This window comes from Cervus canadensis, chromosome 3 (assembly GCF_019320065.1).
Source record: "Cervus canadensis isolate Bull #8, Minnesota chromosome 3, ASM1932006v1, whole genome shotgun sequence".
NCBI lineage: Eukaryota > Metazoa > Chordata > Mammalia > Artiodactyla > Cervidae > Cervus > Cervus canadensis.
In genome coordinates this window covers 36,224,559-36,240,637 of record NC_057388.1, presented here as the reverse complement: position 1 = coordinate 36,240,637, position 16,079 = coordinate 36,224,559, and the positions used below count along the sequence as shown (strand labels likewise).

The window sequence follows — 16,079 nt, the reverse complement described above, 5'->3', positions numbered from 1 at the left end:
CTTTGCTCCCTTTCTTTATATCGATCAGCTTTCAAGACTGGCATTTAGGGAGGACAGTATTTTTGTTACTGAGGCAACATGGAAAGAAGAGCTCCCCCAAAGAAGACAAATGTTCAGGAGATAATGAATTTGAAGCACCTTGAAGAGAGATTCCTATTAGGTTCCACAAACATGAATGTCTCATATTGAAATAGGTAGGGTATACATGAAGTCTAGAAATAGGTATACTGTTTCATCTTCAAAGGTCAATAAACCACATATTATGTCTATTGTGTTTCTGGATGATATGACCATCCTGGAGACTTGGGAGCTGTCAGCTCAAACCAAAGCATAGAATACTTGAGAGTCTGTGGTCTATCTGTCGATGCACAATACGAAGATAAGGGGGACGAGGCCAGCAGCTCAAGTGAGTGAGGTGCACGAGAAGGACTGGGCACGCAGCTGGGGAGGGAGGGGGAAAACTGGAAAAGAGTGTCAACAGGCAAGAGGCGGCAAGTGTCGCAAGAGATGGGATTAGCAGTGTTCACACTGAAGGAAATCCAAGCAAGAAAGCTGCTCCAGGGCAGTCAGTCACAAAGCAGGAATACGCTTTGTTAGCACAGATTTCTGAAAAAGATATATATGTGTGTGTATACATATATGTATATATTCCTTATTTTCCAGAAGAGAAAATTCAGATATGCTTATGTAGAAATAAAATGAGAAAGAATAACTGAGACCAATTTTTAGGAACCTTCTGAAAGGAATTTCTTTAAGAAGGGAAAAATGAGAGAAATGAATACCACAAGCATCTGAATGTATTTTATTCAATAATTTAGCCTAGGGTAATAGAAATTATGTTGATGTGTACTATTACATGTGTCTGCTAGACACTGGGAATCGAAAACTAAGGAAGGAAATAGAAATAAAGGATAATCTTGGATTCATGAATGGAGTCCCAAATAATTATATGAAAATAGAGGTAGAGATGAAGGTGTATAGAGATAGGGAAAGGGGGATTGTATGAAAAAGAAGTAAAATTGTGTAGGACGAAAAAGAATGCTCATCTTAAAAATTATGTCAGAAAATTATATTCAAATATATTTTCCCAAAATTTGTGTTAAATCAATAATGAGGTTAGTCATGCTCTGAGATATACACATTGTTGTGTGTATATACACACATACATGTATATATCTGTACATATCTATCTGTATGTGTATATGTATGCAGAGCTGTATGTGAATACACAGTCACAAATGCAAATACTCAACTCTTCATTTTTGTTGAATACACTGTTGGCTCCAACAAAAACAGAACCTCCATCTATCCTAGTCACCACTGGATCCCCAAGTCAGCATACTGTTTAGCACAATGCAGCTGCTAAGTACCCGAATGGGTGAATGAATGAATGAATAGAATTCTCCTTCAGTTTTAAACTTATTGTTTCCTTTGGTCCCATAATTTGACACGGCATAACCCAGAGCAGTCTTGACCCCCAACTCTGACCTATTCTTGAAGGCCTGTACATCCACAATGAGCCTTAAAAAAGAAAACAAAAGAAAACAAAACCTACCTTGGTGCTATGAACGTATAGCCAGATTCTTCAAAATTATCTGGTTTCAGAGTTTCTGAATCTGAAAACATAATATTATAGGGTTAGATAACAATTGGAATATGCATCCTGAGATGTGATGTCAATAAGGCATTAGAAAGATAACCTAATAAGGAAAAACATAGACTTTCATCCTAAATTGAAACACATAAAAAGATTCCCCAATACTTCACAGTAATAAAATCAATTTTAATTTTATAACATGGATTACAACGGTTATATCAAAGACAATGCTAGGTCTGTAATTTTCCCATTTACTAACTAACCCTACCATAATCAAGATATCCTTTAAAAAATGACTTAGGTCAATGTTACACCAGAGGTATTAATTTAAAATATCAACATAAATATTTTACCAATATTATGATAAAATGATTTCAATAAACCCATTAATGCCCTAGTGAATTAACACCATTCTTCGTATTAGTATGAATTAGTAAGCGGAAGAATAAACACACAAGTATCTAAGTTTAGGAAAAAACCAGAAAGTAAAACAGGTTATATATGAAAACACAAGCGTGTTCTTTCCCCCTTTTCTGCTAGTAAGGTCTGAGTGCTCATGGAGGAAAATCTAGCAAATGAGAAGCACAGAGGATAATATCCAATAGGAATGGAAATATCAGTGGAAATGTCAAGTGTACTAAAGAAAAAGAAATTGAGCAACAAGAAAATACTTGCCCTTCATTCTGCCCTTTTTGGCTGTGAAAATCCATCAGAAAGAGAAAGCAGGGAAACAAAAAAAAAAAAGAGGGTAAAGCAAAGGGGGTCACAAACAATATTTTATTCAATGACTTTCTTGAATAAAAATATTGTGCATAGATCAAAGGTTTATTTATGTACAGCTATAGTTCTGGAAAAAAAAGACACTATTTTTGAAGACCAGAAAGTATGTCCTGTCAGTTACTACTAGAGCACCCGCTCTGTACTGTGGTTATTTCAAGGGTCTATTTTGCAAAGTGGCTAATTCAAGTGCAATCCCAATGATGCTAGCCTATACACAGAAGCATTTACCAATCATTAAAGACCCACTAGTCATCCCCTCATTTATCAAGTGAAGAACTAGTTCATGCAAAGTCAGTGGTTGTTAAAAGACCATCATATCTATCAAGTGAAACTAGAAATATAAATGTCTAAATTACCACAATTTACAATGAGAACTAGGACTGTGGAGAGCAAAAAAAGAACTGACATAGAAACAAAAGAAATTGTAGTTCATGTAAGGCCAGATATAAAAAGTATATACATATATATATACATATATATATTTTACTTTATATCATAGGAAAAATTTGGTGGTCAGGAATAATTGACTGATATGTAAAGGATATGATGGTCATTTTACCTTGCTAAATCTAGTCACCCAAAACAAAATAAAGATTAATAATGACTTGAAATATGTGCTACTGTTAATAATTACTCCACATTCCAAACGATGTTTTAAAAAAAGCTAATCCATTTAGGTTACTGAAGACATTAATTTGGATAATTAGAAGGGAGTTAATCACTAAAGCAAAGCCAAAGACCAGTGCAATTGATTCAAACAATGTCGCAGATGTGGAGCATATCATTTTTGCTGAATGCAAAAACAAGAAAATAAAGGAAAAAAAAAAGAAGAAACTTTACTAGCAGAGTGCCATGAGCAGAGACTATGTGCAACATTTTGCGCCAGTTAGCAGACCCTTCAAACAAGAGCAACAGAGGACACAGCGCCGCAATGATTCTATGAGCACAAAGCGAGGCGGGGGAGTGGTGGGGACTGCCAGTGAGACTGGAGTACCTGCTCATATTCTATCCATGTAGAATATTTCTTGTTCCTTGCATGTTTGGAATGGGTTAGAATCATTGCTGTTGATTTGGTAATAACACCTACTAAAAGGTATAAGCCTTGGGTATTCAAAAGTCTAGACGTATTTAAACCTCTGGTACTAGGAGATAACAAGTAGACCCTGAAGTCACTTTCACAGTACTTACATCTGGCCTGAGTTATTGTCTCTTCTATTTTGGCTTTTATATAGTAAAAACTGTAGGTTGGTAATACCAAGGCCAAACTGCAATAGAAACAACAGAAGCATAAACACAAACAAACAAAGATGAAACATAACTTAAAAAAAAAAAATAGACACATCAAGTTCATGGGAAATCCAAAGATCTTCCTCATGGGAAGGAAAAGACATTACTTTGACAGGAAAATGCTTTCAGCAAATAAGGTACTTAATTTGTCTTGCCATCCAGAGTTGTCCAGTACTCTACATTGTAGGGAATCAGAACAGACACAGGGAAAATTAGCTACTAAGGGTGCCCATAAATTAGCTGAAGAAAATGTCATGGGTATTATATGTCCAGAAAAGTATATTAAAATACTTTGTGAAAAAAAAAATAGAATAGTAGGGATATGTTTAGGCAAAGTAATTGCATCATGCACATTGGCTATACCCTCCCTAATGAATTATACATAACGTAACAGTGCTTGCTAGCAAATGTACACTATTAACAATAACAAATGTAAGAAGTATTATTAGTATTATACAATGCATAAAATCATTTGAAATATTTTCTTTTGAAGGATTAAATACCTACTATTATAGAACTCATCTCTCTGCAATTTCCCCCGTGTCTTTTGAAGGGGAAATTCGGATTCTTTTGCTCATCCCTTTGGTTCTTACCCAGCAGTATAACTGTATTTATTTCAAGTTCATTAACTGTGGATATCCCATATCATTTGGTAGATTGTTATTAGATACAATAGGAGAAACATCACGATTTTTATAGTTTACAAGAGCCACGGGGGTACTCTAGTCTTATGGTAGATGTACACATTGAAGGAAATCTCCAGTGCAAATCTTTAGCAAGATTTAGAACATTTTAGACACAAAGACTGTCAAGCTTGTCATCCAACCTTGTCTTAATATGACTGTACAAATTAAAAAACAGACAGGCAGGTAACCCTACTAATTTTGAAGATGCCAGTTAATGAACATACACACAAGAATTGTTAAAAGAAAAAAATCAGAATATTACGCAGTTTCCCGTAACAATTGCATACATGCAATTCTTCTACTCTCACAATGGCTGATACACATGAGCAGAACATAATTATTCCTTATCCATACTTACAGTTGCAAATGACCTTTGCTATCCTTTGAGTACAGAAGGAAACTGATGCCCAAAATAAGGTAATCTCTTAAGATTCCCAATTAAACTATAATTTTAAAAATTTAAAAAAAGTGATGCTTGATTAAAGTGACCAAATGAGTTGTTCAGATTCATTTTTACAATTGAACACCCAATTTAGCAATACGCAGAAAAATGTGTCCATTTCTAGGCTTCTGAGATTCCTAAGTATTTGTAGAAGATCATCTTTTACATCACTCAAGCCTCATGTTCCCCAGGTTCTGAATACAGATGCCCAAACTGTAATCCCATTATGCATTTCTAATGAACAATATTGAACAGGACAAAATATAAAATTCCAGGTTTTTCTTCTTATGAATATATGTTAAAAATTCATTCCATGAAGAGGAAAAAAGCAAGGGCTGATTTGCTACAACTTAATTATGCAGTCAAGATAGCAAAATAATTAGATGCTTGTTACCTCCAATTCCCAAATCTTTCTCCATCATTAAGTAATTCATAGACTTCCCTTATGGGTAAAGGTCAGAGAAACAAAATGTTATGTAGATCTAATGAAAATCTCTACATTCATTTTAAAGGTAACTTCCTTTAAAGTAGAAGAAGAGATTAAAATTAAAAAAAAAAAAACCAATGCAATTAGTCTGAAAGTAAGATGACCTTTCATGATTCACTTGCCATTTATAAAATGTAGCACAGAATTAGTGAGCATTTGAAGACTGTCTCCCACAAATTCCTCTCAAGGGAAATAAGGACATTTTAATGCCCCATCAGCATTTATTACTAAGAGAAACTTCAAATTAAAACTGATAACAATATATCATGTGGCTGCTACAGTGTCACACTGCAAGCCCGGGTTACAGCTCACGTACCATAAAAATTAGTGAGGAAACCCATGAGGAACACAACAGAAATTTTAAAATTGACATATCAAATATACATTTTATTGGCCTGCAAATCTCAGGTTGCTATTATTAATATCTATATTTTATAGAAACATATAGTTATACATAATATTTTTTGTCTTGAAGCAATAGTTATTTTTTCAACCTATAGCAGATAAGATCTTTAATCAATATTCCAAGTCAGTGATGCTGCCATATGCAGTCTTTGTTGTCTTTCTCCATATAAATCCAATAGACTAAGGCTGCTTTATTTTCTCCAAGGGATAAAATCTAATAAAGGCAGTGACCACCAGATGGATGGTACAGCCCAAGCAATATTTTTGCAACTCCCATAAACATGGTTAACTTAGTTAAATGGAATATAGCACACTTTTCTATTCCATCATTTATATCACCATAAAATCAATCTTCATTAAAAAGAAAATACTTTATTAAAATAATTTCTATGCTTCAAAATATGTTATATCAAGTTATATCAAAGCTTAAGGAGACAGAAATTACTAAGTAAAATTTGATATCTCATACATTACATAAAAACACTTCCATTTTTTTGAACTCAGATGTAATGTTTTGTTCTACTTTGTTATTAGTGAATTTCTTTGTACAGAGATTCAAGGGAGTACTTACAATGAAAATAAATTTAATCTATCCCAAAGTTACAGATTTGTGAAGGGAATGTGTGAAGAAAACATTCAAAGATGATGAAGTTGAAGCTTTCTCAGAGAATAGTGGTTACTGTGGGGAGGATAGTGGGGGAAATGACAGGGCAGAAAGGTTAGGCAAGAGGTGCATGATGTGAATTTCAAGCTTGTAAGTCTAAACTCGAATGAAAATGGGAAGAGACTAAAGTTCTGTGAACAAGGAGAGAAATACTCAAAACTGAAGAAAAGAACATTAATCTGGTTACCTGAGTTACGACTGGGGTAGGAGGGGAAGGGGAAGAATATCAGAGACATTTGTGAGATCATTAAAAACATTTAAGGATAATAATTTATAATTCCCCCAGAGTGTAATTACGACTGCAGTAGGACCAACCATCAGAATGACTCACTGTCCGGGTCAAAAAGAAACAATTTTTCTAACTTGGAATTTATTTGTCTAACCAAGAGAGGCAAAGAGCACATTCCTATCATGAAGTCATCTCTAAAGAGACAGGACTCCCAGATTTCCTCTTGGCTATCACACCCTTTGTCAAGTTTATCCAAAAAAATCAAGCTGACAATAACCATGGAACAGAAAGGAAAAAAATGACCTATGTATATACTGATACATAAAGATGGTATATGTATAAAGAAATGCCTAATAGCAATGAGAGGAATCAACAGATACATACAAGTAAAACAGTCATACTGGTATTTTTCAGTAGATTCAAAATTATGTGAAAAACTAAAACAATGGAGAAATATTGGCATGTAGTGATGTATCATGACATTACTATCCATGGGCTCCTCTTCTAGATTGAGTCCGCATGCCATCCTAGCAACACAAAAGGCAATGGTCTCCTGTGATAATATTACAGCTTTAAGAGAATCCCAGTACTCTAGATTCTCCGGCAAAGTTAGGTGTATGCTCTGAGGCATAGGCAGGAGGAATATAGTTTGGTTTTATTAAGAAATGAATGGTTGAGTCTACCACAGCCTATTAATTAGGCTACACAGTAATCATACATTAATATGTAGTCAAAGAATCCTTCATATTTGAATATTTCAATGGATGTTTGGACACTATTATTTGAATTTGACAGAAAGAAACAAGTTGAAATCTAATACTTAACTGTCTAAAGATATATAGAATGTCTAGTGTTCCTCTTATAATCTGAGCATTCAAAAGTAAATGAAGCAGGCAACAATCTTAGAATCTCAGAATTTAACAGTCTTAGAATGTTGCTTTCTTAGAACTTGATAGTGAGGGGGAGACAAACAATAAACAGTAGAAATAAATTTCTTTATATATGCTTCATATATATATGTGTGCATGTGTACATACATATATATAATGTGAAATGATGAGGCACTTTACATCCTAGAGGGAAATAAGTTCAGGTGCAAAGGTCCTGAGGCAGAGTGGTTCCAGATTTATGAGGAGCAGCAAGGAGGATGGAGATGAAGGTGGTTGAGGAAAGAATCTGAGACGACAACTTCAGAGAACTGATGGTAAATGAAGTCAGATGATGTAAGGCTTCTAATGGCTGTAGCAAACCTTAGATTTTATAGATATTAAGACAGCAAATTATTGGAGTATTGTGGGTAGAGAAATGAAACAATATAACTCAAGTATTAATACTATGACTCTTGTGAAATATGACCCTCGTGTTGTGAAAAGAGATAGGAGATGGAGAAATAGATGCAAGTAGTTATGTTCTATGGTGGTAGAAGGTCTCTTTTGATTGCTTCCTATTTCACTGAGCAAAATAGAGTTTCAGATCAACAGAGAAAATGGATGGGAAAGAGATGGGTTTAAGGAGTGAAGCTATCAAAAGTCATCTAGAAGCCTCCTACATTTATTGGACTATTGAGATCAGTAGGCACCCCTGAAGTCTACTTGAGGTTTAGAGGTTTTAGACATGATCAGTCAAGGAATATTTTATTTTTCCCATCTGTAGCTGTGCAGATGCTGTGTGGTACTGGTAATAATTTAACTAGGATTGAAATTGGTCAAACTACTCTTTGCCATACTTGAGTACAAGTTGATGGCATTAATATAAGAGAGTGAACGTAATAAGATCCAATGAATTTATGCTGAGATAACGGGTACATGCACATGAGGAAGGCAAGGACAATGAAAGGTCTCAGGAGTTGATAAATTTCAGGTCTCAACTGAGTCAAAGGATTGCTGCAGTTGGGCTATCAGAAGGAGGGGATGGAAAGCTAAAATGTAGTCATCTGACAGTTGGATTAAAAAAAAAATCTCAAATTAAGACTATGAAGGACTTGCAGTCTGAATGTTAGAGTTGCAGGACATGACTTTGAAGCAGGTAGCTAAGACTGGGGATTGACAAGATCATCAGAGAGGAGGAGACAGAAAAACAGAGAGTCCAGGCACTAGAAAAATCATCTATGCCAGTGGTATTTAAAGTATGTCCAGGGAACCTGGCCCATTTGCAAACCACCCATTACCAGGTCATGATTAGTTACGTATAGAAAATGAGAGTAAGCATTTAGAAATTTTTATAGTAATCTGACAGACTAATTTTATGTCTATGAAGTCCATTAAAAATTGTTGTCCATTTGACTTTTCATCTTTTAGTGTTTATTTTAGTAAACAATTTTTGTTTTATATAACTGTGGGTACGTCCCAAATAGTTTGAGAAACAGTGATCCACGTGATGGAGGAGAGGGTGGCAACCAGCCCAGGAATCAAAATCCCTGAAATGACAAGGGGATGACTATTTAAAGGAGGAATGGTAGGCGGTATTGTCCGGTGACATGAGATCCAAGGTGGGGATGTGAAGGAGGAGGAAGAAAGAATGGATAAGAAGGACATAAACTGGATCAGCTTCAGTATTATGAGGCTGTATGTAGGAAGCAGGACCACAGGGAAAGAGGTGACTTTAAAGTTAGAGCAAGCAAACAAAACGCTCAGCAAGTGTTGAAGAATGAAAAATTTCCAAGAAATGTTAAGGTATTAGTCTGTCTAGTTTTTCAAAGTCCAATCAACTGGAAGAATCAGTATATTACAGAATTTCTACTCATGGGGTTAAATTATATCAGTTGAGCATTTTATATCAGATTATATGATGATGTGAGAAGTTTTAAGTTAATCTGCAACCTAAATTTAAGTACTGTAAACTACATAACAATTTAAATGAGGAAGTCAGTGGAGGTCATGACTACAAAATAAGGGGATTTTGTCAACTTTTAATAACATAAATATACAAAATATCAAATATATGCATATCATACAAATTTTCATTTCTAAATTTTATATTTATAGCTTTTCCCCATCTTACCCATTTTGAAAATAATAATGTATAACTTTAATGCATTTTAATTTTGGAAAGGATAATATTTCTATTTTAATTACATTGAGAACAGTTTGAGAATATATAAAAACAATATTCATCCACTGGAAAAACAGAAAATAAAAACAGGTGAAAGACACTGAATATTTTTTATAAGCACACATATAAATATGGTTAATTACCTGTAATCTGTGCCATTGACAGGAGTCCATGTATATGTCCTGTTTCCTTTGTCAATATATCTCTAAAAAAGAGTTGGACTTGATTATGATCACTTTTTATCCTATGTTAATTGATAAGAACAGCAGAACATTAGGCTCTATTTATAAATTCAGTGGTGATTCACTACCCTTCTTCACAAATGTCTGATCTATTCCACTCTACAATTATTTTGTTATGTGTGTGTGAAAAGCAAAATTTTAGGCAAAAAAAGTACCCACATGATAAATTTTAAGGACATTTAAGTGGAAAATCTTAATTTAAAATTAGTAATTTATGCCAAATTATTAACATCAAAACTTTAAAAACATTTCTTAAAAAATAAATTTTAATAATGAAACATGATTGAAATACTACATAACACTCAAGTATTTCCATAGTAGAGTATGTTTAAGATAAATTGGTAATATCAGGAATTTAATGCAATGTCTACATCCAAATGTATGATGAGCATATTACTCTTCTGATTAAGGGCTTCCCATGTGGCTCAGTGGTAAACATCTGCCTGCCAAGCAGGAGACATAGGTTCCATCCCTGGTTCAGGAAGATCCCCTAGAGAAGGAAATAACCACCCACTCCAGTATTCTTGCCTGGAGAATCCTGTGGACAGAAGAGCCTGGCAGACTACAGTCCATAAGTTTGTAAAGAGTTATACACAAATGAGTGACTAAACAGCAGGACTAGCAGTAGCAGTTCTTATTAAGCTATTATTACAGTATTTATCTCAGATACTAATTACTTAATATTACTGAAGGTTAGAAAAACAACTATATCCACCAGGGAAAGGAAGAAAGAGCTAAATGACTTTTAGATATTGAATCTTTCTTATGAAGCTATTGAAGGGTAGTAAAGAAATTATCATTCCTTCTTCCATTAGCTTTAGTGATGATACATATGCATCTTTTAATATTTTCAGTTATCTGCAGTGTCATCATCCTTAGTAGAACAATAATATTCACTGAAGTTATTACTTGATATTAGGCAATATACAAAACATTTTACAATCCTTGTCTCAGTTAATCAACCCACTGGATTAAATGAAATACTACTCTTTTCCACAATTTACTGATCTGGAAAATGAATCTTCAAGACGACTTTAACTGGCAGGATGAAGGAAAATACATGATTCCAAGTTCATTTTATAACAACTACACAATGTTGTTTTATACATCAAATATCCCCATGGCTTTATTTATGTGTGTGGAAGATGGGGGAGAGAGGACAGGAAGTGCACGGGAAGTTTCTAGACTCATAAAATTCCTAAAAGAATTAAAACAAAAATGTTTACATATTTACTACTACTCCTAAAAAACCAGGGCAAACTAGTATTGTTCCACAAGTTATAAAAAAAGAAGATCAAAAACAGTATCAGATTAGAGAAATAAAAACACAAGACACCACTTTCTTCAAGGTTATCAACACGAAAAGTCTACGGGAGGATATTGGTCAAATAAAAGAATTTTCAGTAAGTTGGAGGAGAAAAATAAAAAAGTGACTTAATAGAAACAAAATTGATCTGTAAGTTGAAAAAAAGAAGGTACAGGTCAAAGAGTTCTTTTTGGCAGATCAACAGAGATAAGTTGGCAGGATTGCTGAATGATTTACCTCTTTTCTCAGAAAAGTGAGGGTATAAACAGCATGGCTAAAGTCTAAGTAAACGGAGCTGACATTTCAACAAAACATTTCAAATTTCAAGACTGACACTGATGTATACCCCCTTGTGTTCTGGTAATTGGGACTCCTGATTAAAGTGAGAAAGGGCAGGTGCTAATGAAGTACGTTTGGATCCTGGCTTCATCTTAGGGAAAAAATTCTGCTGATTGAGATTCAGGAGATTTGTTACACTTAAAATGGATTTAACAAACTCAGGAGCATTGTTACACTTAAAATGGATGAGATTATGAGGAAAAGACATAAATTATACATAAAAGCTTAAATTAAATTTCTAGGCTCAAAAGCTTGTGAGTTCTATGTATTTTTCAAATACTCAAATATACACATATCCCCATGTGACTGATAATGGATAGACACACTTTCAATTCACAAGGAATTTTCCAATGTCATTATAAAACAATACAAGCATTACACAGTTGTACCAGTGATTTTATGGTGGTAGCTATGTTTTCTCAATTTAATTTCAGATTTAAATGCAGGGCAATCATGCAGAAATAGTAAAAGAAATCAAGCCGGAAACAAGTAAACGAGAAACAAAAAAAATTAATATATAGAACTCAACAATTAAAATGTCTGCGTGCACAAGCCATAGAAAACATACAGCTGTTAAGTACTAACTTCAAATTGTATGACTGAAATAGCCTAAAAGAACATGGCAGAACATTATACTGTGTTCTATTTCTTATTGTGATAGAAAAAATGGAGACATAAAATACAATTTTTGAAAACCAACAAGGACCTACTGTAGAGAGCAGGGAACTATATGCAATATTATGTAATAACCTATAAAGGAAAAGTACCTAAAAAGAATATATGTGTATGTATATGTATGTATAGATGAAACACTATGCTATATACTTGAAACATATGATATTGTAAATCAACTAGACGTCAATAAAATTTTAAAAAATGTAATTTTCAAGAATATATTATTGTGATGTAAGAATACATTAAGAAACCTATAGCAACATTATTTTATAAAAGTTTCAGATTTAAAAATCTTACTAAAATTATCCCTCCAGCAAAGAGTGCTTTAAATAAATCTGTTTCCTAGAAACATCTGTTTGATAAATAAATATTGCTTTACTAGATCAGACTGACCACTAATGTCAAGTGTTATTATTAATATATACATTTTATTTAAGAATAAATCTGGCTTAATTCTTACCTCATCTTGAGATTTAACCAGAGTCCTGAATGTTTTTTCTCCACTTTCTCCATCTATCATTTTATTTCGAATCTAAGGGAAATTGAAACAGTTACTTTATGCAGACACTCAACAGACCAAGTGTGGAAATATTCTTTTAAAAGTTACTGCATTATTGTTATTTTTGTTCTCCTGACAGAACACTTTACAACAGATATTCACTGTTTACCTAAAATATCCCCGCACTATGCCGCAGTCAAAGGTAATTAAAATACATAGATTTTATTTTTCTACACTGAGGGAGTAAATGTGTAAAATGTGGAAAGCAACTACAAATGTGTGACAAACTGTAAAAGAAATACAAGAGTCTTTGAATAGATAAGAGACAGAGTTAATCAACTTGAAAGAATCTTAGATATCTCTGCTCTGGAGTATGAGAACCAGGTTCAAATTCTGGTTCTGCTACTATTAATAGCTGAGTAACTGGAGATAAGTTATGTAACCTCTTGTACCTCAAACAGATGATCAGTACAACAGATATAATAATAATAGTAGTAATAACAACAAAAACAATGTACCTATTTCAGAAGCTCTTGAAAAGCCATGACTGACACATATCACATACTCAGTGTTATTATTACTAATTATCTTTATTATTATGGAGGGCTTCCCTGGTAGCTCAGATGGTAAAGAAGCTGCCAGCAATGCAGGAGACCTGGGTCCAATCCTTGGGTTGGGAAGATGCACTGGAGAAGGAAATGGCAACCCACTCCAGTATTCTGCCTGGAGAATCCCATGGACAGAGCAGCCTGGTGGGCTATAGTCCATAGGGTTGCAAAGAGTTGGACACAACTGAGCGACTAACATTTTCACTTTTCACTTTATTACTATGGAAGGTCCCCTCAGAGGAAGTGGCATGCAATGTTGGTTTTGATATAAAATAGAAATTTTCTGACAATAGAGTACTAAGAAAAACATGGCAGCTTCTTTCCTCATGTTGCTTATTGAGTGGTTAAATTCTCTGAAAATTTTCTTTCAATTCTATGGCAACATCCTCCTCCCTATGTTTTTTTTTTTTTTTCCATTTATTTTTATTAGTTGGAGGCTAATCACTTTACAATATTGTAGTGGTTTTTGTCATACATTGACATGAATCAGCCATGGATTTACATGATGGGGAATACATGTTTTTTAATTGAAATTTACAAGTTATATTTGTATTGAAATACACAACCTAACCTGTGGAAGGAGAAAGAAAGAAAACAATAAGGTCACACTCAATTTTAAATATTTATTCCTTTTCATATGATCTTTCGGATGAGAGAGCCTAGGATCTGGAAATTTTTAAAGACAAAAAACAGTCATCTTTGTGCATAGAGTCCAAAGAGAGAACCAACAATGAAACTGCTCAACAAATCCTGTAGACTGGAAGAATCCCAGCATCTGATGGGAGGGTGTTGCTCAGGCCAACTGCACTTACCTCCACTTTAATATCGTTCTCTAATTCTGCATCAAGGAAATCCAAAGTTACTGGCTCCTGAGATTTGGGGTTCTACACAGAGAACAATTAAGCATATATGACATTGTAAAATGCTGTATAGAGAATAATTCAAGGGATATTTAAATATAGAATTAATTCCATAAAAATTACTTACCTAAGGTTTATGAAAAAGCTGACTAAATAATTGTATAAATGCAGATTCTTTCATATATATTTTAAAGTAGTAATAAGTAGGTTAGGAATTTGAGCCTTAATTGTGGCAAATTCTGATTAATCACCAACTGAAGATACTTATATTTTGAGTCCTGTGTTAGATGGGACATTTATAATCACAAATCCTGTGGGAATACGACTTCTGAAGATCCACTTACAGCTTTTTTTTCTTTAATCAGGATGTGAAAGGAGCAAAATATAGCCATTTGGATAATATATTTGGCAATAAAACAAAGGCAACATGTAAGTAATATACATTATTTGTATTCTATAAAAAATAAGAAATTACACGAGGGAAAATATTTTTTAAATGTTTGAATTTACTTAACAAACAGACATTTCTAAATTTATTCTTCCATCTTAAAATGCATAAAGCAAAGACGGAAGTTGATTCATGTATTTAAATCCCAGAAATTTTACATTTTAATAATGTAATTATTAACATTATAAATAATTATTTTATCAATTTTGAAGATAAAATTTATGATCAAGTCATAAGGGTTCTAATAAAGATCGGTTATGGAAGTCTAACTCGAAACATAAACAGTAGGTTCACTAATAATGTTTTCCTGCTTAACATGTCCTATTGCTACCTCTTCCTAGTGTGTAGTAAGAAATCAATTCACTATGAAACAGGCAGATTATTTATTTATACACATATATCAAACAAAAGTGTTAACCTGGTAAATTGACCTCACGTGACATTTAAAAATTTTCTTAATCATAAAGTAAGGACATCAAAATATTTGATAAACAAATACATACTATTCTCTTGTAACACGAGTAATGCAGCATCATAGTAGAATTTTAAAGTTCACTAGAACATAAAATCATAATACATGTCTATAATTTTGCAACTTTAAAAATTTAGAAACTGGGTTTTAATGTTTACTAAGTTAGATAACATCAACATATTATAACTAATTAGATAGAAGTAATAAACATAAATTATGCCATATTAGTGCAAGGTCACTGGAATTTAAAAAATTACAACCTTACAGGCTCTTCCAAAATACATTTGAATCATCATTATTTTAAACACTGTTTTATGACTGCTGGCTACCAAAGACAATGCCAAAAATGAAATGTATTAAATATTTATATCAAATGCTGATTAACACAATATACATAGCATGTATTCATTTTATAATAATGACAGAAATGCCTTTAGGTAGTAATTCCATTTAAATAATGAAAAATATATAACTCCCATAGGTTTTGATGAATGGGAATTCTTAAAGAAAAAAAAAACTATGCCTGGCACTTCTATTAAAAAAAAATTCAAAAAAACAAAAACAAACAAAAAAAATTCACTGCTTATGGAATTGATATCTAAATTCAGAAGGTTCTAGAATATTGAAAATAAGTATTGGATTGTTCAACAGGTTAAAATACTGATTTTTGTTTGGCAGCATTTTACTGGTTCAGAAGTAAATACTCTTTTGAAAAGTAACATGTTTCAGAAGAAGAAAATAAAAATCAGCATTGAAAATAATTCTAGTCTTTTGCTTAAAATATGAAATTGAGCACATTTCCATCAAAAGGAGACTCTAAAGTTAACAATGTTATTCTAAATTTCTTACTTAGAGTCATATGAAATAAATTATCTTTACACAAACACCCTATCAGCATATGACAATTTTAACTCACTGCAAAACAAAGTCAAAATAAAATGATAAAATATAAACATAAATAAGAATATCATCTTACATGCAATGGATAATGCATAGCATGAC

At 33.1% G+C, this 16,079-nt stretch overlaps 1 protein-coding gene across 7 annotated transcripts in view; it reads right to left on the bottom strand.

The window, feature by feature from the left end:
• The window catches only part of CACNA2D1 (calcium voltage-gated channel auxiliary subunit alpha2delta 1), a 508,655-nt gene that overhangs the window by 41,770 nt on the left and 450,806 nt on the right, over window positions 1-16,079 (bottom strand). For 3 of the 7 annotated variants that reach the window (XM_043462905.1, XM_043462907.1, XM_043462911.1), the window contains 6 exons: window positions 14,110-14,181; window positions 12,651-12,722; window positions 9,772-9,833; window positions 3,566-3,642; window positions 2,273-2,293; window positions 1,556-1,616 (listed from right to left, as the gene is read on the bottom strand). In XM_043462905.1, the coding sequence (XP_043318840.1) occupies window positions 1,556-1,616; window positions 2,273-2,293; window positions 3,566-3,642; window positions 9,772-9,833; window positions 12,651-12,722; window positions 14,110-14,181 (365 nt within the window). The remainder of the gene's footprint in view (window positions 1-1,555; window positions 1,617-2,272; window positions 2,294-3,565; window positions 3,643-9,771; window positions 9,834-12,650; window positions 12,723-14,109; window positions 14,182-16,079) is intronic. The other 4 variants (XM_043462906.1, XM_043462909.1, XM_043462908.1 and 1 more) reach the window with 3 other exon arrangements.